Source organism: Lagopus muta, chromosome 5, assembly GCF_023343835.1.
Source record: "Lagopus muta isolate bLagMut1 chromosome 5, bLagMut1 primary, whole genome shotgun sequence".
Taxonomy (NCBI): domain Eukaryota; kingdom Metazoa; phylum Chordata; class Aves; order Galliformes; family Phasianidae; genus Lagopus; species Lagopus muta.
The window spans coordinates 42356733-42377382 of record NC_064437.1 but is presented as its reverse complement, the minus strand read 5'-3'; the positions used below and the strand labels follow the sequence as shown (position 1 = coordinate 42377382).

At 41.4% G+C, this 20650-nt stretch overlaps 1 protein-coding gene across 1 annotated transcript in view; it reads right to left on the bottom strand.

The window, feature by feature from the left end:
• The window catches only part of ZCCHC24 (zinc finger CCHC-type containing 24), a 105921-nt gene that overhangs the window by 74779 nt on the left and 10492 nt on the right, over positions 1-20650 (bottom strand). Inside the window, exon 2 of the mRNA XM_048944090.1 lies at positions 13286-13486. Coding sequence (XP_048800047.1) covers positions 13286-13486 — 201 coding nt within the window. The remainder of the gene's footprint in view (positions 1-13285; positions 13487-20650) is intronic.

Genomic DNA, 20650 nt, shown 5'->3' with positions numbered 1-20650 from the left:
TGTCATGATGGAAAACCACAAGTCTACAGAACGCTCTATTAGGTCATCTCACCTCGCATGGTTACAGAACTTGTGGATCAGAACTAGGTTAGACTGGTGGCCTGGAGCAGAGGGAGATGTCTATGCCTGCAGGCAGCGCAGTCAGGTCCTGGGAGAAGTGCAGCTGTGGGAGAGGGCCACTTCTGTTGGACACTCTGCTTTCTGGCACAGTGGGAACAGAGCAGCACTCACTAGTAGGTGAAAAAAAGCTTTCCTGAGGCATTGTTTCTCATGCTCCCTGGAGTTAAGCTTACCAGAATGCTTTCATTCTGAGTGCAAGGTATATTGTATATCTGATCTCATGTTAGAGAAGGCAGTTACTAAATAGAGATGCTACATGTTATGAACAAGACTTGCCCTGGAAAGAGACTAATAGCACAAACCACAGGCATATACCTTGAGAAGCTCAGATGCAAAATTAAAGGAAACTGGTGTAGAAGTGACTAAAGAGACTGAGAGGAAGATTTCCTTCATGGAGAGTCTGTAAATCTTTCACCTATAGGTCTGGGAAATACCTGTGAAGGAGTGAACTCTGCTGCAGCAGTAGATCTACCTACAGAAGCTTATCTTGACCTTGCTAACCAATAAATAGCATGGTTGTTGAAACACAAAGGCAAAAGTAACAAGAAAGCAACTTGTGGTTTGTTTTAATTAAATGCAGTTGAAGTAAGGAAAGCCACACAACCTGTGCCTATGAAAACACCCCTCCAAGTCAAAGCACGCTACAAAGCACCCTTATGTTACTAGAAATACAGCAGTCTCTGCTTTCATTTCAATTATTCACTCGTCAGAAAATAACTGGGAACATTCCTTTGGATTAGTCACATAAAAATCTCAGGTAATATTGATTTTTTTATTAAGCTGTTCCCTTAAAAATGAAAAAAAAGTTTTCCATTTGGCCGCCTAGCCCAATGCTCTTTGTGCACAAAATGTCTGTCCTTTCTCAAGCCGAAGGTGTAACAAATTTCAATGGTTCCAGAAATGTAAAACAGTAAAGAAAAAAAAAAAATGCAGGGCTACAGTTGTAGAGGAGTAACGCGATCTTCCAAAGTACCAAAAACTAATGCTAGAAATTCACCTTATGGCATACTGAATTTCTGTAAGTGGAACTTGGACACTGTGCTTCTGCCAGGGACTGGGATTACTGCTGAAAGAAGGTAGCCCAGAGCTATGGCGTTGGGAAGGGAGCTGGCAAAGGGAACTGGAGGCTGCAAAAAGAAATTCCATGAGGAATTCTTAGTCTAGGGAAGGGACTGGATTCATTGGTCCAAAGGGGTTAGGGATAAGGAGAAAGCCTAAAGCTACTGTTGGATTTGTGCTGGGTGGAGCTGCCAAAGAGACTGAGGGCTGTGGAAAGAATTGTCCCCTGAGGAATTCTTGATCTTGGAAAGGTCTTGGGCATCATGTGTTCAGCTGAGCCCAGGACTAGGATTAGGCTGAGAGGAAGCTCAGAGTTACAACTGTGAGATGTGGCAGATAGTCTTCCAAAATAAATAAGGGGTCAATGTTATGATTCTCCTTCCAGCTTTATCAAGTCTCTTGATGGAATGGGACCCTGAAACAGTACAGTGAAAGAATAAAACAATATAATAATTTGCTTCCCATTGCTTTCTCATTTCTGACTCAAGAGCTGCACTTTGTCATACTCAGTGTAATTTTTCAGTAGCAGAACTGAATTTGGGGCATACTAGACCTCCTTACTGCTCTGAGTAACTAGTAACCACTCAGTTTCTCAATTTCTTCTTACTTTTCCAACAAAAATCTTGATTTGCTGTCAATTTTACCTCCAAACTATTCCCTTCCCCCTGCTGCCCTCTGGTCTCTGCAAACATGCTGAAATCTAAAGTTTCAGCCATTCTAGGAATCTCTCCTGATTCTTTTTTTCCCCAATCCCTGAGAAACCTGATCTGCCAGATGGGTGGGAGAGCTTATTGTTTTTTTGTCTGACATCTGGATTTCATTAGCAGACTCATGCATGCTGAATCAGGAATGGGAGCTCAGAAGAAAGCAGATGAGAATTAGAATTGTATTAATGCTTTAAAAAAAAAAAAGCCCAGTTCCTTCCTTAAGTTTGCAAACAAACACAAAATGTGAGTGACAAGAGCTCAGTGTAAGCAATACAACCCTTATTAGCTGTACCTGTTTACGTTAACGCTGGATGTAAAAAGAATCCCTTTCAACAGTTAGCAGCACTACTTTTCAGGTTTATGAGTTTATGACAGTCTCCTGTGTTCTGTTTAAATAGACTTACTGTAGTACATGAGAAAAATAGTTTGCCACAAAGAAACCAGGTAAGATTTGCTGCAATAGGGACTGCTGAAAATGACAGCAGCAGGAGGGAGGATTTATTTATTTAAATTTTAACAGGCAGCAGCAAAGTGTTAGAAGTGTCCCAAAGGTCAGGGTGTTATTAATTACTATAGCTCTCATTACTGAATAACAGAAATAATAATATATGCAGACACTGTCTGTGAGTCCGGTATGTGGTGCTGTGCTAACAGTGCTGAATGGTTGTTAGATCTATTTTGCTAAGGTTGATGATTTTAAAGTATGTAGTATCTCTTCAGTGCATCTTTTCTCTCCTACTTCAAGGCACAGGGAACCCCAGTTCTCAGGTTGAACACCCTGCCTATGGGCACAAAATGGAGATGAGGGGATTCAGGAAGTATTTGTGATTGCATTGCAGAGGGAAAGAGGGAGAGAAATTTTCATCATGTTGTAGAAGTTCAAAGAAGCCTAGTGTAAGGAATAAAACAAAATTATAACATGAGGGCAAGCTTAAAAGGCAGAATTACTCCTTTGTATGTTGTTAACACAGGTGTCTGCTCCCCTTTAGGACCTCAACTGGTTCAGCTGCTCCCTTCAGGTAGAACTGCCTACATGACATCACACAGGATACAGCTGCATAATGTTCTCATATTAGCAGAAAGCAGATAGAAGCACTTGGTCACTAACACCAAAAAGACCAGCATGTTCTGAAATCAGAGCACAGTTACTCTCATTTCAACACACTCCAGCCTCCTTCAGAAGATAAAGCTATCTCCTGTTCTGAGAAAGTGATCTGCCTGTGACAGGTGACATGCAGGTGGATGCATGCTTGTCTGTCACAGTCATGTAACAATATCAGGCTAGGAGTAAGGCTGTAGTTTTATGTGATGAGCCACCGTTTTCAAGGAAGCCTGAAAAATGATGGTCATGATTCTCCGTTTTCCCTTGCTTCCTGTAAACATTTTTGACTTTCTGGAAAATAACCTTTTTTCCCCACCATTTCTTTGAAATGAGTCTTTTACCTCCACTTTGTTTTTCCTTCTCTAATTTTCTCAGCTGTGTAACCTGGAGTTTAGGAGTAAGAATAACATTCCCTCTGCTCTCATGAGCTCATGTAAGACCCACTGGGGCTGTGTGGGGACCGTGTGCTTGGGCTTCCTGGTAGCTGCAGGTGGTGTGGGCATGCTCACCCAGGTGGAGGTATTGATTTCCCTGGGCTGTTGCAGAGATTTATCTACAGCTGTACACCTGAAACATGGGTTCAAGTTAGAATGGATTTGAAACCAGTATTTTGTACGTGAAAGCCTTGATCCTGGGAAATTATTCTAAATTCACGGCCAGAATTGCAGCCTGAGACCACATCGAAGTCTGGATGGAAACGTGCTCCTTCTATGCAGAATGAAAAAAGAATGTTTTTATGACTCAGTAACACATATCTCTAGAGGCTCTGTTCTAACCCCATGCAAATTTCCCTGCAGCCAGAGAATGAGGTAGAGATAGAAATAGAGTAGTGAGTATCCTATGGAAAATCAGTGTCAGACCTGAGGATGAACTAGAAATCAAGATTATGTCACTTCCAGTATGTCTGCTGTTGCTTCTAAAATACCCAAATGTTTCAACTTAAGTGTCTGTCCGTGGGCTTTATTGCCTTATTAATAATTTGGCACCGACTGGGCCCTGACATGAAAGGCTTATTCTAATTACAAAGAACTTTCTAGCCTTTCAGCCCTGCAAGGGAAATTTCTAAGAAGAAGGTTCCTTTTTTTAAAGAAAAAAACAGGCTTTTGCAGACTTTAGAAATGTCTCCTTAAAGAACAGCTCTCTCTTAGTAATGACTAAGTAATGACTTTGGACAGGTACACTCTAGGCTGGGTAAGGATCTGACTGGAGGGCCAGGCCCAAAGAGTGGTGGTGAATGGAGCTAAATCCAGCTGGTGACCAGTCACAAGTGGTGTTTCCCAGGAGTCGGTGCTGGGGCCTGTCCTCTTCAGTATCTTTATTGATGACCTGGATGAGGGCATTGAGTGCTCCCTCAGTAAGTTTGCAGATAACACCAAGTTGGCTGGAAGTGTGGATCTGCCTGGGGGTAGCGAGGCCCTACAGAGGGATCTGGACAGGCTGGATTGCTGGGCTGAAGCCGGCGGGATGAGGTTCAACAGATGCCAGGTCCTGCACTTTGGCCTCAACAACCCCAGGCAATGCTACAGGCCTGGGGCAGAGTGGCTGGAAGACTGTGTAGAGGAAATGGACCTGGGGGTATTGATTGATGCTGGGCTGAACATGAGCCAGCAGTGTGTCCACGTGGCCAAGAAGGCCAATGGCATCCTGGCTTGCATCAGAAAGTGTTGTCAGCAGGAATAGGGCATTGATTGTCCTCCTGTACTCAGCTCTGGTGAGGCCACACCTTGAGTACCGTGTCCACTTTTGGGCCCCTCACTGCAAGAAAGACATTGAGGCCCTGGAGTGGGTTCAAAGAAGGGCAACAAAGCTGGTGAGGGGTCTGGAGCACAGGCTTACGAGGAGCAGCTGAAGGAGCTGAGATTGTTCAGTCTGGAAAGGAGGAGGCTCAGGGGAGACTTTATTGCTCTCTATAACTGCCTGAAGGGAAGTTGTAGTGAGCTGTGGGTCAGCCTCTTCTCTTGTGTAACTGGTGATAGGACCAGAGGGAATGGCTTCAAGCTGTGCCAGGGGAGATTCAGGCTGGACGTTAGGAAATACTACTTCTCTGAAAGAGTGGTCAGGCACTGGAATGGGCTGCCCAGGGAGGTGGTAGAGTCACCAACCTGGAGGTGTTCAAGGAATGTTTGGACATTGTGCTGAGGGACGTGGTTTAGTGAGAACTATTGGTGATACATGGATGATTGGACTGTGTGATCCTGTGGGTCTTTTCCAACCTTGATGATTCTAACACTAGCGATTTTGGGTATGAAATATAAGACACTAAGGAACCAAGTTTACGGTAAGTTTATCATTAAATTTGTCTATTACTTTATTACAAGGTGTATTTTCCTAATAAAAAATAAATGTGAATATTTAAGATATTTAGTATTTGTTCTGGTGAGCCGTAAAGTGGTGCAGGGAAGTAGACTAGGAGTTACAGCAGGACTTGTGCCCAAGGTCTGCTCTCAGTTCTGTCAGTTTGGCATTAGGGAAAGATATTAGGTTTCTGAGACTCACCTTACACATCTGTACAACATAAATACATTGAATTTCTGATGGTAAACTCAAGTCAGAGCTAACAGTTCCAGAGTATAAACAGAAAACATTCTTATGCAAGTAACAGCTTAATGGTACTAATTTTAGGGAACCAGCAAGTTTTTTATATACTACTAAAGCACTAGGAATGGCCCTTATGGGTGAAAAAGTAAATTAAAAATAAATACAGTTTCTGCTCTCATTTGAATTTGCAAGCAAATCAGCATGATAGACTGACAGGTCTCCAAAGTCCTCAGGTTTGGAGTTTCAGCAGATGTACAAACACTGACTGTCCTTTCACAGGTTTGCACAGAGTAACATTGCTTTAAAAATGAACCTACAATCATTCTTAATGCTATCTGCTCCAAATGCCATTAATATAAGGCTAAAACGTGTGACTTACTGTGCAAGCAACAAATGGTACCTGTATCAAAATGCGCTCTTCTGCGAGGGCACAGAAACTGGTGGAGAGCTACTCCAGTGTAGACATAGCTTCTTTACAAACTAAATGCAAAGCAAGCCCTTGTACCCTAGAGTCAATGACAAGATGAAATGCTTTGATCTCCAGCACATGCAATGACTTCTCAAGTCTTCTTCTGTACCCCTAGGATTGCTGACTGTAAGTAAACTCAGACCATCACCCAGACAGACTGTTTGATCAGATGCCTCCTGAGCTTGCTGTAGGTGAAGCTGGCATCCATGAACCAATATGGCACAATGATTTATGTTCCTGATACATGCAATGCTGGATCCATGCACCTGGGAAAATTTGTTTTCATCCTGAAGTAGACCTCTTTATAGCTGTAAAATAGGCCAGCCATACTTAAACATGTAAGGTTCCTTTTACCTTTGTTGACATAAGCCAGATAGAGAACAACAACAACAACACCTGTGGTTAGACATCATCAGGGAAATGGAAGAGGGACTGATTTCTATTTAGTATCTTAATTTCTTCTGTAAATTAAGGGGAGACAAGCCAGTTTACTCCTTGGTCAATCTTTCTCCACATCTACACCCAGAAAGTCTCATTTTCCTGACATCACCCCAGCTTCTCCTCCACTTGAAGCCATTACTTGGGTATGAGGATTAACAGAAAATGTGTTTCCCTTTTTGAAAAACTGTGAGATTCTGTTAAAACTGAGAAGGAGATCTGAAATGTTGATACATTTGGTGGATGCAAAAAAAAAAAAAAATTTGTTTCAAACTGGCAGTGTCAAGAATGTTCATTTGAGTAAATGATAACTGTAACACATTACAGGACAAAGAATGTTTCCTCCGTATTACCACAAACTGTTATGCTTTTTCAGCTGAGCCCTTCTTTGAAACAGACATTTTCCTTGAAAAAAAATCTTTTTTAAGAAGAAAAATGAAGCTGTAGTCCTTGGAAAGTGTTTGTGTGTGAGCATTTTGCTGCTGTTTCCAAGGGGTGCAATCTTTTGTTTTTTATGTGTTGTTGCAATAAATGCACATTTGCTTCAGCTTTTATTTTTTAGCAGTATTGTATTTTGCACAGAAGTATTTGATTTAAAAGCACAGAGAGGAAGGATTGTGTAAATGGGTGATACAGATATCTGGAAGAACGATCAGTGATCTCTTATTGCACAACCTGAAAATGTGTTTAATTATTGTAAAGCAGAATCACAGAATCATTGAGGAAAGGACCTTAGGAGGTCACCAAATTCAACCTCCTCCTCCAAGCAGGACCAGCACTGAGTTCAGATCTGGTTTTCTAGGGCTTTCTCTCTAGGCAGGTTTTGAAAACTTCCAAACCTGGATGGAAATCCTGCAAGCTGTACTTCACACTGAAGAAAATACTCTCATGAAATGAGAAAAAATTATTCGCTCAGTCTTCCATTACTACTTCCTTATCAGTGCAAAATAGGAGTTTATAGAATACTGTGGTTTTAACCTAGTAGTCTTCTCCGTGCCTTATCTACCACAAATCAGTTTGTGGAGGGCTGGATACCAGACGTTATGTTCTCTCTCAAGAGGAATGCTCATAGTATTTGTTTCCAAGCTAAGCACTTAATTATGTTTCAACAGGAGTTTTGCTGCAAGTGAAGCAAGTAACAAATCATTAGTAAACAGAATTCAGATTTAGACCAATGCAATAGCTATATGCAGTCTACTTCAAAGAAGCTGGTAAATCTCCCAGTGGCTTGCACAGTATTTGAGTCACAGAATCATAGAATTATTAAGATTAGAAGAGACTGCTAGGATCATCTAGTTTAACCATCAACCCATCACCACATGCTGTGCACCTAAACCATGTCACTTGGAGTCTGGACTGTTGTGTGCAGGTTTTAAATGTAAATTGTGCATGTTCAATATAATGAGTTGTATTATTAATATGCAGATCTATAATAACAGAAGAATAAGGCTGGGAGATACTTTGGGAGATTGTCTCACAGAATCAGAGAGGTTGGAAGGGGACTCGAGATCACTGAGTCCAACCCCCTGCTAAAGCAGGTACCCTATAATAGGTCACCCAGGTAAGCATCCAGATGGGTCTTGAATATCTCCATAGAAGGAAACTCCATTGCCCCCCTGGGCAGCCTGTCCCAGTGCTCTGTCAACCTTACCACAAAGAAGTTCTTCTTCATTTCTGTACAGAACTTTCTGTGTTCAAGTTTTAGGCTGTTACACCTTGCCCAATTGCTACACACCACCGAGAAGAGCTTGGCTTCATCCATTTGCCTCCCATGTCCCTTTAGATATTTATAAACATTCCTCAGATCCCATCTCAGCTTACTTTCCCCCAGATTGAACAGATCCATGTTACTCAGACTTTCCTGATAGGGGAGATGATCCAGGTCCTTTATCGTCCCCCCCACCCCCCTACACACACACAAAACAAAAAAGCTTAAACTTATATCAGTAATAAAGACTGGGCCACAGCAATAATGGCTTAAGAATGGTACATAAGGAAGGTTTGGTTTTGGGTGGTTTCCCAGAGTTTGGGAAATGCAATATCAAGCAGTCTGATAGACAGGAAAGGGGCTGACCCCAGTTCTCTTGATATTTCTGCTCTCTTTTTCACCAACTGCTCTTATTTTGGTATTTTAGGGCTCGGTATTTCCTATTGAAGCAACGGCTTTATCAAACAACAGCCACAGTCTCATATCCAGCTCTTGGGAGTGTTCTCTCCAGGCAGGCAGGACTGTGGGGATCCCCCTACTCATGTGCAGCTGGCTGAGTCTTCACCTTCCTGATAAACAGTTTGAAGGCATGGCATGCACCGAGTTTTCAGGATTTCCAAAGCAGAGAGTAATGTGCTTCTTTTGATGTTTCAGACTATTAAGCACTGTAAACTTCCAGCAATAGAGTGAATGTTACTAAATTACAGTTCACCAGACTTTTGTTACAAATTTCTGCAAGTCTTCATAGTAAAAGTAGAAAAGATCTGAGAAAATGTGTCCAGCTAATCTCACAGGCTGAGAAACTCGGCAGGGCTAAGTCCAAGCATATGAGACAAAGAATAAGCATATGAGAATTTATTGCAACTAGCAATAAATTTTGTAATGTATTTGACTCCTTTAACTTTTGGGGCTTTTTGAAATACAGTCTTCCACTGTAAAAAATAGATTTCAAGAGGCTTGTGGGTTTTTGTTTGGTCGGTCAGTTGGTTTTCAATTGAGACTTCTAAGCTAAAAACCAGAAAGGTGAAATCTTTATCTTCGTAAAGATGGTAGCCTATTCCCCCCTGCCATCTCAGCCAGACCTCGGTACCTGGGGAAAGGACAGCTGTGGGCTCCTTGAATTTTGAGGACGTTTGGTTGCCTTTTCCAACTGTAAGGCGCAAGACAAAGGAGATTTGTGCTTAGGGTACAAGAGCTGTTGTAAACGTGCAGCCCAGAGCTGCCTGTTGGGCAGCAGTGCTGAGCCAGCTGTACTGCCAGGAGCTGCTCTGCCTGAGCACAAGAGGAGCAGCTTTGGGGCAGGGCGATCCAGCACAACAGGCTGCAGGCTGGGGAAAAAGGATTGCACTCAACTTGATGCTGATTTGTTCCACATCCTGCATGAAATCACAAAGGTAAATCTGTGCAAACTCTGGCAGTCACAGCAGTTACCTGCTACTCCCATTGACTTGAATATATCTTCTCAAGGTACTTCTGTTCTGCAGGATCTGCTTTGCAGATCAGTGTTGCCAAAGGAAGGGCTCTCATTGGATTCATTAATTTGAATCATGCCATACCTTTTATTCAGGGCTAAAAACACAGCACAAAATGAGACTAATATTGTTTCTCATTACATATAGTAATACGTCTGTACTCCTATGAGTTTGCACATGCATTTTCCTCTATAGGTATAGTGCAAAATTTGGAAATACACTACGTAATGGTTCTGTATCTCAGAGAGGTATGGGTAAGATGATATCATTTAAGACACGGAAACGCAAAATTAGTTTAGAGAAAATGCAAGTATCCTTGCATGCTACTGAAGATTGAAAGTGCTGCATTTTTTGTGTACATTCTAATTACAGCAGGTTTTGCAAATGTAGACAAATTCATGGTGATGAATTGCAGTCAACATTGCTCCCACTTCATGTCATTTCTAAAATGAAGTCCACGATTTCTACCACTAAACATCACAGAAACTGTTTAAAGAATAGTTAATTCTTACCTACTGAAGAACTAAAAGTTTTCTCCATTTCAGTTTCCAAGCAGATCATTTTGGACAGGATATCAGACAAACTGCAGATAGCTGACTACAGCTGACCTTTTCGGTGAGAACTGTCCAGCCTCCTAGAGCACCACCATCACTTAGAATAGAAATCTGAAGCAATGTACATGTTTCCACTGGTATGGTGTGCTGTTAACTTTTACAGCAACCAAAAAAGAACGCTCATCTTTATGGTGTTTGTAACAAGCAGAATTAAGGGAGGATGTAAAATCTCAAAGTTGTTACACAATTTCTTTGTTATGCAGGAAAAACTCCATAAAACACTCCATTCCAAAATCTGCTTCATATTAGGCAATTACACGAAAAGAAAATAAAAATACCACAATTTATTGATTTGCATTTTGTCCAAATCAGATTACTTTATCTCTTTTCTGTTTCCAAATCTAAGTACAAAAATGCAAAACGGCATCCCTTTTCTTGTAGGATTTGCAAAGCAACTTCCGTTTTTGACAGCATTAGAAAAGCTAGGCATCAAAATCTAAGTCATTAAGTGTGTGTAATGTTTAAATTAAGGCATCAATTACCATCTAAAGCTGTGGTGGCAAATGATGCCTCTCTATTAAAGGTTTGGTTCCACTGTTGCTAGTCCCTTCTTGAGAACAATTTTTTCAAAGTTTTGAATGTAGCTCATGCATACCAGGTCACCCCTGTAGATCTATTCTCAAATTTAGAGAAAATAAGGGAAATGCTTACATTTCTGTGTTCAGAAACCACTAGATCACAAAACATTGCATGTGCTAGATACCGGCAACAAAGAGCTGATTTCATATCACCTGCCCCTTAAGTAGGATTTGAAAACTAACTTTGGTCTGTAGAAGCAGCCAGGTGCATGCACAGCATACGCACTGATGAGATGCGATCTGGGTGCTGTGTGTGCACGTTGGCCGTACGTGTTGGAAACGGAGCAGAACAAGAGCTCAGAGATGGGAGCTGCAGGGCCGGGTGCCTCTGTGAGGGGCTGAGGAGGCTTGGCTCAGCTGGCCCCACAGGACGCATGCTGAGAGAGGATACGGTTGCAGTCTATTAATACATCCTGAGATAAACACCAGGGAGGGAGATGAGTTATTTCAGCGGAGGACAATGTTGGCATGAGAACAAATGACTGTGAAGAGGCCACAAGTTACATTTACCCTGGAAGCTGGAAGATTTTGAGTTGTGAGAGGACTTAAATTCTGGAGCAGCTTCCCTCAAGAGCAGCAAAATGTTGAATCTCTTCCCAACTAAAACTCCACTGGTTTACGCAAGGCAGTGCGTGATATGGCTGCTTGTAACTGGAGGAGGATGGGTGCAGCAGATGCCTGGCAGTCCTGCAGCCCTTTTCTCAATACTGGCTTGTCAGCCAGCCATGGAGTATGCTCTGTAGGAAGTCATTTCATTTCCCAGTTCACATAGAAATTGAAGACATTGCTAGTGAAATCTTAATATATGGAAAAATAATTGTGCACCCAGGATGTGCAATTTAAGTAAATCAATATTTCTACAATATTTCTACAACCTTAATTAGTTTTCATTTCCCAGAATTTTTGTGGGTGCATCTTCAACTTTTATTATGTGTTCTTGAATCTCCAATGCACAAACTGTAAGAATACCTGTGAAATACACGGTGCATTTCTGCTCCAACACTGACACGTCTGATTGTGACTGTCGGTGTGAGCTGCAGCTTGGACATGCTGATCACTGAGGGACATTTACATCCATCTGACTGCCTGTGCAGCAGGGCAGCCATCTCCCACAGCTCAACACTACATCATTGTGAAGCACACTTAGGAGTTGGAGTTCTAAACCCTTGTTAAGCAACACACGCTGTTACACAATCCTATCTCTATATAAGTGCTGCAGCACACTAAACTAAGCACATTAAACAAAGAAGTATACAAACCAAATTATTTTTGACCTTATAGTAAGGAAAATTTCATGTTTTCCTCAAGAGAATTGCCTTACTGAACATATATTGAAATAATGTAAAGTAAAAATATTTTCAGGTGCCACACCTAGGTCTACAAATGCAGTTTGAAGCTCCACAGCTGTCATTAGAATTAATGAAAGATATACAGCTGAATTCCATGAAGAAAACAATTTAGCCCACGCATAGCAGCAGTTGGAATACACTCAGTTAAAGCTCATTTGACATTAGACTTGATTTCACACTGACCTTGCTCAGCTGGCAAATGCTTTTCTGACTGTGTTTTGGCTTATGTGTGTTTGATATCTCCAACTGCCACAAGCTGTAGTTAATTCTATGCAGATTAATTCTGCTGAAAGTCACACATTAAGGGGGTAGGAGGTTAAAACCATAGTAAAGCAGATGATAGCAATGTCCTCATCTGTATTTCTAGAATATTGGCAGCACTTGAATTTCCTTGGGACACTACATAGATACAGTTGGAGTTGTGGAAGTTTAAGCCAGAAACACAAGTACATCCAGCTGAAACTGGAGAAGCCTTGCACATTGTGGCTTGGATCCTCAGGAAACAAAAAAACCTGCAGATCAGTAAGAGCTTTTAGTGCACACAGGTTTATATCTCTTTTCTATGGAAATAAGTATTGCCAGCTTTGCCACTACAAAAAAAAGTTCTTGGAATCTAAGACCGTCACATCTTGCCAAGTATAGCAAACCACTTTTACGAGACAAGAGACGTTTTGCACCAGGTTCACTTGGAGCTTGCATTACTGCAGCACCAATTCAAAGTTCCCTTCCAGTGTAACAATTTCTTCTCCTTTAGCATATGTAACTTGTTATATTTTTTTTATTAAGTGCCATTGCCAAAATGGCTATATGGTGTGCTGCTTGAAAATTTAATTTACACAGTCTCTGTGATGGAAAATAACGTAGTAGTCATTTTTAAAGTTTCCAAATTCTACTTTTTCATGTGCCTGTATGAGTATCCTTTATAATGCTTAATAGACAAATTAAATAGTTTTTTTTTTTCCATCGGCATTGTGATAAAGATTAAAAGAACACATGGCTAGCTGGGCACTTTGTCAAGACATTTGTTCAGTGTTACTCTAAAGAACAGTTTCAGCCAAATTTTGTGTCAGTAAATGAAGGAGTGTTCAAAGTTGAAACAAAAATTTCTCCAGAATACTGTATATTCCTTACCTGTGGGCAGTCTTTGATGTAGTGTCCCTTGTTAAAGCAGAGGTGGCACAGGTAGTTGGGAGGTGGCCTCTTGCTGGGTTTTCTGGCTTCTGAAGAAAGGGATAGGTCAGAAAAATGCTCAGTAAGGGAGCTTAACCCATCCACTATGTTGTTAAGAGAGCCATAAGGAGATGCACTCTTATACAGACTGCTGCTCAGAGCCTGCAAAAGAAAAGAAAATTTTACATGAAATGCAACACTGTTCCTAGACTGATCTGGGCAGGGGAAGGATAAAATTAACATTAAAAAAATGTGGGATTTTTTCATTAAGAATGTGGATTCTGTGCATTTGAGGGGAGCAATACAGTGGTCATCAGTAAAGAGGTTTCTTGAGGGCAGCATGATAGAGATGATCATTCCACTGCTGGGAGCATATTGAGCCACGGTTCTTTCATCCACGGCCTTGCCTCTAAGCAGTGATTGCTTTCTTGTGTTTGATTGTGCCACAGTCATGTTCTAGTCAGAATATGTTGGCAAAAAGAGAAAGAACAAAGCAGAGAATGGACCATTTCTGTGAACAGAACTATTTATAAGAACAATACTGAAGTTGGAGAAAGGAAAAAACCACTAGAAAAATGCAAAGTAATTTTTAATTTCCAGTCAAGTTAACGTGACAGTCAACACAGAGTCCTGCTTTCAACCAATAGCAAGGAACATTCAGACCTACATCTACAGACCTACATCTGTCTTGGATTTTCTAAGGGTTATTTAAACACTTCTTAATGAATGGTAAAGACCTAGTTTTTGTACTAGGTCTTTAGGTCAATACTAGGTCAATATGACCTTCGCTCCCTCTATCTGTGGATGACAATCGTTTCCACTCTGAATTGGAAAGGGTCTTTCTCAGGTCTGATAGACCTCACACCAGTGCCGTAACCATGTAGTTCTACTGGCATCAGAGTTCTTGCTACTTTATGGGAAAGTAAGGTAAGAAGACATCCAACCTGTGCCTCTACAGAGGCCTTGTTTTTCATTACTATTAAATCAAAATATTTCAATGGACTCTTTACATGTGTTATATAGATATATTGAAGACATACAGAAATTACTTGTAATAACTTGCAAATAAATTTGAAATGGGATTATATTTATCTCAGAGGTCTCAAAAATTTGGGATATCTGTACACTGAGTGTGCTTTCTTTGTAACAGTCACTTACTGAAAGAATCTTTCAGAAGGCCTAGGCACCACTCACTGGTCAGACATGGCTTATTGAGTCTCACCAGCCTCCTTACAAAGGCAAAGCTGGTGCATAGGAGTAAGATCAACCCAAGGGGCCACAGAGTGAGAGTCCAAAGCCCCAGACTTTGCCCTGGCCTTCCCACTGACCTTCTCTCTGCCCCAGGGGAAGTAATTACAACTTTCCCTCCCTTTTAGTCTGGGACATGCATAGCAGGTTTTCTGTTTACAAAACTGTGAGTGATCTCATGGAGGACTTAAACTAGCAGAGTGCTGATGTAGTTCTGTGCTATCTGTTCTAGTTCTATCTGCCTAGAGGAGAGTCAGCCACTTTGTTTCGGGGGTTAAACCTGTATATTTCAAAAGGAAAAGCTATTGGAAGAACTAATGAAAAGGTTTTAGCTGCTTTAGTCATCAAGTAAGCAAAGATACCTCCAAATACCTCCAACAGTCACTGGAATTTTTTTCTGAGATTTATTGGACACTGGTGGAATGGGAAATTCTTGGCATCAAACTGCTAAAAGGAAGAGGAAGTACTATGGATGCCAAAATACTATTAATTAGGGTCTTCAAAAAGTTCTTGTCTCCCTAGGAGCCACTTTCTATAACATACGCTTGGAAAATACAAAACCTCTCTTTTTAAGAGTCTCTCTTGCCAACAGATTCTTAAGCTACTTCACATGCATTAAACCAATTAGTACCTTTGCAAATCCCCTATTACCTGATTTTTACAGAAATGTGTGTATACCCACAGAATATGTAAAATTCCAAATTCTTTACCTTTAACAGAAATGTGTAACAGAAGGTACAACTTCTGATCCTAAGTAGGCTGCTGGTTCTGACCCCAGGGCTAACCCAGTGCCAAAACATGCCTACCTGCTGCCTAAATTGGGTTTTGAATGGGACATATGACTCACAGAGGTGACTATTTTCCTTTCTACATATCTTTCACGCTGAGCTATTACAACCACTGTAAGGGAGATATTCAGCACTGTGAAAAATGTGTTAGTTAATTCTATCCAACACCAGTGCTTCTTGGTATCTTTCAGGTCAATGGGGGAACGGACAGGTTGTAAAGACCATAGTTCTGTTTCCTCTATCAGCAAATCTTCTTTGCAAATCATGGTATCCACAAGCCTTGTGAAAGGCCAGGACTCCCTCAAACCAATGGCTTTACTAATACAAAATCATAATCTTAGCAGACAGCCGTGGCTTTATGGCCTATGTGTGACAGCAGGCTGAGAAAGTGACCATATGGCTCTGCTGGCAGGGCACTGGTGTAATATTTGCTAAAGGTGGACATGCCAAAATTTCACCATGAAACACTCTTCTGTAGTCACCATGAAGCCCAGCGTTAAGACAAGGAAAAGCCACAAATATAACAACCAGCAGGCTACAACAGAAGAGAAGATGGATACTCTCAACATCACTGAGGCTTCAAAGAATAACTTTTTTGTTAAGGAAAATTCCTAGAAAATCACAAAATTCTCTGTCTCTTCTAGTACAGAATCAGGCAAATTAACTCAACAGTTCCTGCCAATCTGACCTGGAAAATGGTCTGACATCAGTTTAACTCTGAGTCAATATGAAAAACACATCAATCTAGCACTTGAAAGATATTATAAAGAGCAATCATTGCAAACGGTGCTACGTTTCCCTCACTGTGGAAATCTCCAGTTCTTCAAGAGAAGAAGCCATGCCAAAAAGCCCAGTTATATAATAAGGGTGGTGGGAGAAAATTCATCCTGGGCCCTGGAATGAAATAGCAAAAGCCCAGGAACACATAATAAGGATGATGGAACCAAATGGTCCTGTAGTCAGTTTTGTCTTTGCCTTTGACTGTGAATGTTGCAAAGGTACATAAACCAGCATGTTTTTTTTGTCTGGGACATTTAATGTAGCAAATTAGCAATTCAATCCTTGCTGAGTTTTTGCTCTGTTGCAAAATAGAATTTCAAGAAAGATTTTGAACTAAAGCTTTGAGTTAGTTTCACACTCAAAATGTCCAGGGGAAGATCAGGGTGACAAGCAGAATGTCAATGGTCTTAAAAAGATGACAATATAAAGAGAAACAGAGGGGAAGAGGGAATTGCATTCTGACTCATTTTGACCTCGAGCATACTGGTACACATCTGCAAGGTGCCAGGGAGACTGCTCCTCTGTTGGGTTCCACCAAGAGCAGTGATTACTTCGTGTTCACAGTATGCCCTAGCAAAGCCAACCTGCCTTAAGCTGGAAGACTCCCAGACTCGAAGGAGCAGTCCTTGAGAGTAGCCCTGCAGAGAAGGACCTGGTGGTCCCAATGGATGAAAAACTTAACGTGAGCCAGCATGTGCCCTTGCAGCTCAGAAAGCAAATGGTATCCTGCACTCTATCAGAAGACGGGTGGCCAGCAGGGACAAGGAGGTGATTGTCCTCCTCTACTCTGCTCTTGTGAGGCCCCATCTGGAATACTGTGTCCAGGTCTGGAGCTCTCATTACGAGACAGACAGAGAGCTGTTGGAGCAGGTCCAGAGGAGAGCCACAAAGATGATCAGGGGACTGGAGCACCTTCCCTGCGAAGACAGGCTGAGGGAGCTGGGCTTGTTCAGCCTGGAGAAAAGAAGGCTGCGGGGTGACCTCATCGCAACCTTTCAGTACCTAAAGGGAGCCTACAAACAGGAGGGGAGTCAACTCCCTGAAAGGGTTGATAACAGCAGGGCAAGGGGAAATGGTTTTAAGTTAAGGGAGAGAAAATTTAGGTTGAAAGTTCTTTACAGAGAGAGTGGTGAGGTACTGGAACAGTCTGCCCAGAGAAGTTGTGGATGCCCCATCCCTAGAGGCGTTCAAGGCCAGGTTGGATGTGGCCCTGGGCAACCTGGTTTAGTATTAAATGGGGAGCTTGGTGGCCCTGCATGTGGCGGGGAGGCTAGAGTCATGATCCTTGAGGTCCCTTCCAACCCTGGAAGAACTCAAACCACAAATAATAATTCCCACTGGGAGTCTCATTTTGAGCTACAATAGGGTTTGAGTTTGACAGTGAAAGGGTTAGTGCTCTTAAAGATCCCGAAGACCACACTGCATGTCCTAATTACAAGGCTCATCAGATCAGCTGCAATGAATTCAGAATTTCCTTATCTTGATATGCTGGGAGGGCAGAGAAATTATGTAAAACTTGCTTAGTGGGAAGTTCTGGCTGATAATGTAAGTTTGATTGGTTTTGTTTGTTTGTTTGTTCTTTTTCTTACTGTGACTCTTGTTGACTTAGCTGAATGGGAACCAAACTGAAAATCTGGTGGTCTGTTTTTGAAAGATAACCTTTCTGCTTGGTAGGTCTTCAAGTTCTGTTGGTGGTGCTGTGAAGTAAGGCTTCCTTTGTTATTTCTTTGCTAAGTGTTTCCAGTTGAAGAATATGCAATCAGTAAGGCTGTGGTGTGGTCCTGACTGATAGAGGCAGCTATCGTCTTGTATGGTTTCTTTGCTCTTGTTGCCAGTTGGGTAACATATGTGAGTTCTGCTATCCAGCTCATGTCTAAGAAATTCCTGATTCTGTGAAGGATCTGGCAAATGCTCTTGATTCCCTCACCTAGTCCCTTCCTTTCAGAGACAGCTTTGGGGATTAATGTGCCAAAGGGCAAGTAATGAGACACTGGAACAGAATTTCTCTCTTCAACTTCTTTTTTAGTGATGTCATGTTAGAAGTAAAATTGTACTCTTTGGAATGTAATGTTGCGTGGCACACTGTAACAAATGGATGATAAGTTTTCTTTTCTTTTCCAAGTTCTCCCTGGTACATCTATTGCTTTAATTGTAAAAGTATTTTTTAACTGAGGTTGGAGAACATAGAAACTATACTAGCATCTCAATTAGGATAATATTTAATTTTGCCCTGAGGCAATCTGGACAAAATTAGAGGGATTACCTATTTTTCAGAACCCTAACTTACAGTTAATATTAATAAGTGATAACAACCTGTTTATGTGGGAACAGCACCTTCTTATTAGGATTTACAGAAGTTGAGAGGCAAAGGTTTTAGACGTGGAACTGAGTATGTAGAGGCATGTCTGGGAAACTGAGTTTCTGCCCGGAGTTCAGTCTGTGGTGGCTGGGCCCTGAAAGCAGTGGCCGAGCATATCTAGTCATTAGTTACCTGCAGTCGAAATGACCTGTGCTGGTGGAAGTGTTCAAAAGGTTGTATTTGGCAGCACATTTGTTTGGTGCCCTTGGAGTTATTTGGATTTGTTTTTGTTTCAGAATTGCTGCAAAGGTATGATTTGTGATAGTGGTTCTCTCCACATTTTTATTAATTGCATATAATGATAGGAGAGCCTGTAAGACTCTAATATTCCTATAATGACATCAGTTCTTCTATAGCATGAAGCGGTCTGTAATTGAAAAGCAATGATCAGGAATTTTTGATGGCTTATTTTTCTTTGGTATTTTGCCAGGATACTAAAGGAAATTGAAAATAAATCAGCCTTAACTTCCAGAGTTAGGTTTAAGTCAGAAAGTCCCGTGGCTGCTTGACATTGGTTGGAAAAAGTTCTGTTGCCCTATCATCAGTGTGAAAAAGTAAGGATCTTCATATACTGTAAACTATAAACATTCTCTAGTCTGTGAAGTGTCTGTGATGGTAACCAGATGAGCTATGCTAATTATTAGCCCTGCACTGAAATGTCAAAAGGTGCTGAAGTTGTTTATCAGCTTGGATTTTCATGAAGATAAGAACTGAGTGCATCCCTGTGTTGTGTCATGCATGAAACAGTAGGACAGACAAGTCATTACCCTCACTAGGTTGCTATTTTTATGTGAAAGGAGGAAGATTGAAGCTATCAAAACAGTAATTCAGTGGCCTGTATGTGCCAATAAACACAACTTCATCTGCCCTTCATCTGTTTTCCCTGATAGTCATGGAAGGCTTGTTCCTGATGTGAGACTTATCTGTGAAGGTAGGACAGAGGTACCTGAAAACAGGCACATCTGGAGAACAGCACCTAAAATATGTGACCTTTTTGTGCTCCAGTTCTTTGATTTTTATTTTTGTACCACTGCAGAAAGCATTGAACACAAAATCCATGCTTACGGCCAATCCAAAAGCCTTCTGAAAACAGGATTAAGTGACAAAGCTGTAGTAAACTTAGCTGTACCAGAATTAGCCAGAGAAATTAATTAAGAAAATTAATTACCAAGGCTGAACTGGAAAACCTCAGAAACTGCTTCTGAATGGCTTATACCTGCTGTAGTTCTACCAATTGTAGACGCTTTTACAGAGAATAGCTTATGTGGTGCCCTTCACCTTTTATGTGGTGAAATTTTATCATTGGGCAAGAGCAAGAAAAGCTCATCTCTCATTGAAGAAAACATTTGTCTGGAGGAAGGGAAAAGACCACAGCTTCTGTGGTCTTTAGGCTGACTTTAAGAAAATGTGAATTACTCAGGTTCCTCACTTAACATAGGTAAACATGGATTAGCCAAGGCTATCTTAATTCATCCTTCTTCCATAGGGGGATTTAGATAAACACTTTCTTGTATTAAACTGCTAACACTAATGCCTGCTTGTAAATATTCTCAAATAGAGAGCACTAGGATTCTCTTTTCACAGAAATGTTATCTTAGAGAGATAGCAGTGAATGTGGCATGACTTGATAGTAGTGAAGCAAGGTGGTAGGACAACAAATCTTCAATCTAGTGCCTTGATCTACCTAATCTAGTTCTTCTAGAGCTGTTGGCTTGGTTGGCTGTGGCTTCTCAGATTGTAACTGATACCACCTCTGAAATTGCATAACAGCATATGGGTGCAACATGCTTTTCTGAATGGCTTATATACCTTTGTTTCATGGAGTGATTGAAGAACAGCATGTGGCACCATCTCCCCTTATTTAAAATCTGCCAACCTCTAGAGCCTTGAGCTAAGGCTTACAAAGTCTGCCCGTTCAAGACATCCACAGATCCATAGCTCTTAAAAAGTGCAGCTCCCTGTCTGTTGGGGGGCGTGGAGGTAATAAAACTGACAGCTACTCTGCTCAATCACTGACTTCAGGTAGGGCTCTTGGCTCTCTGTTAGGAGTGTGATCCCTCCTGCTTCAGCTCAGGCAAAGGCTTGGTGTAGATATCAGTAGAAGCACTTGTATGGGGACCTCACAAATATACTTTAATGGAAAGATGGGAA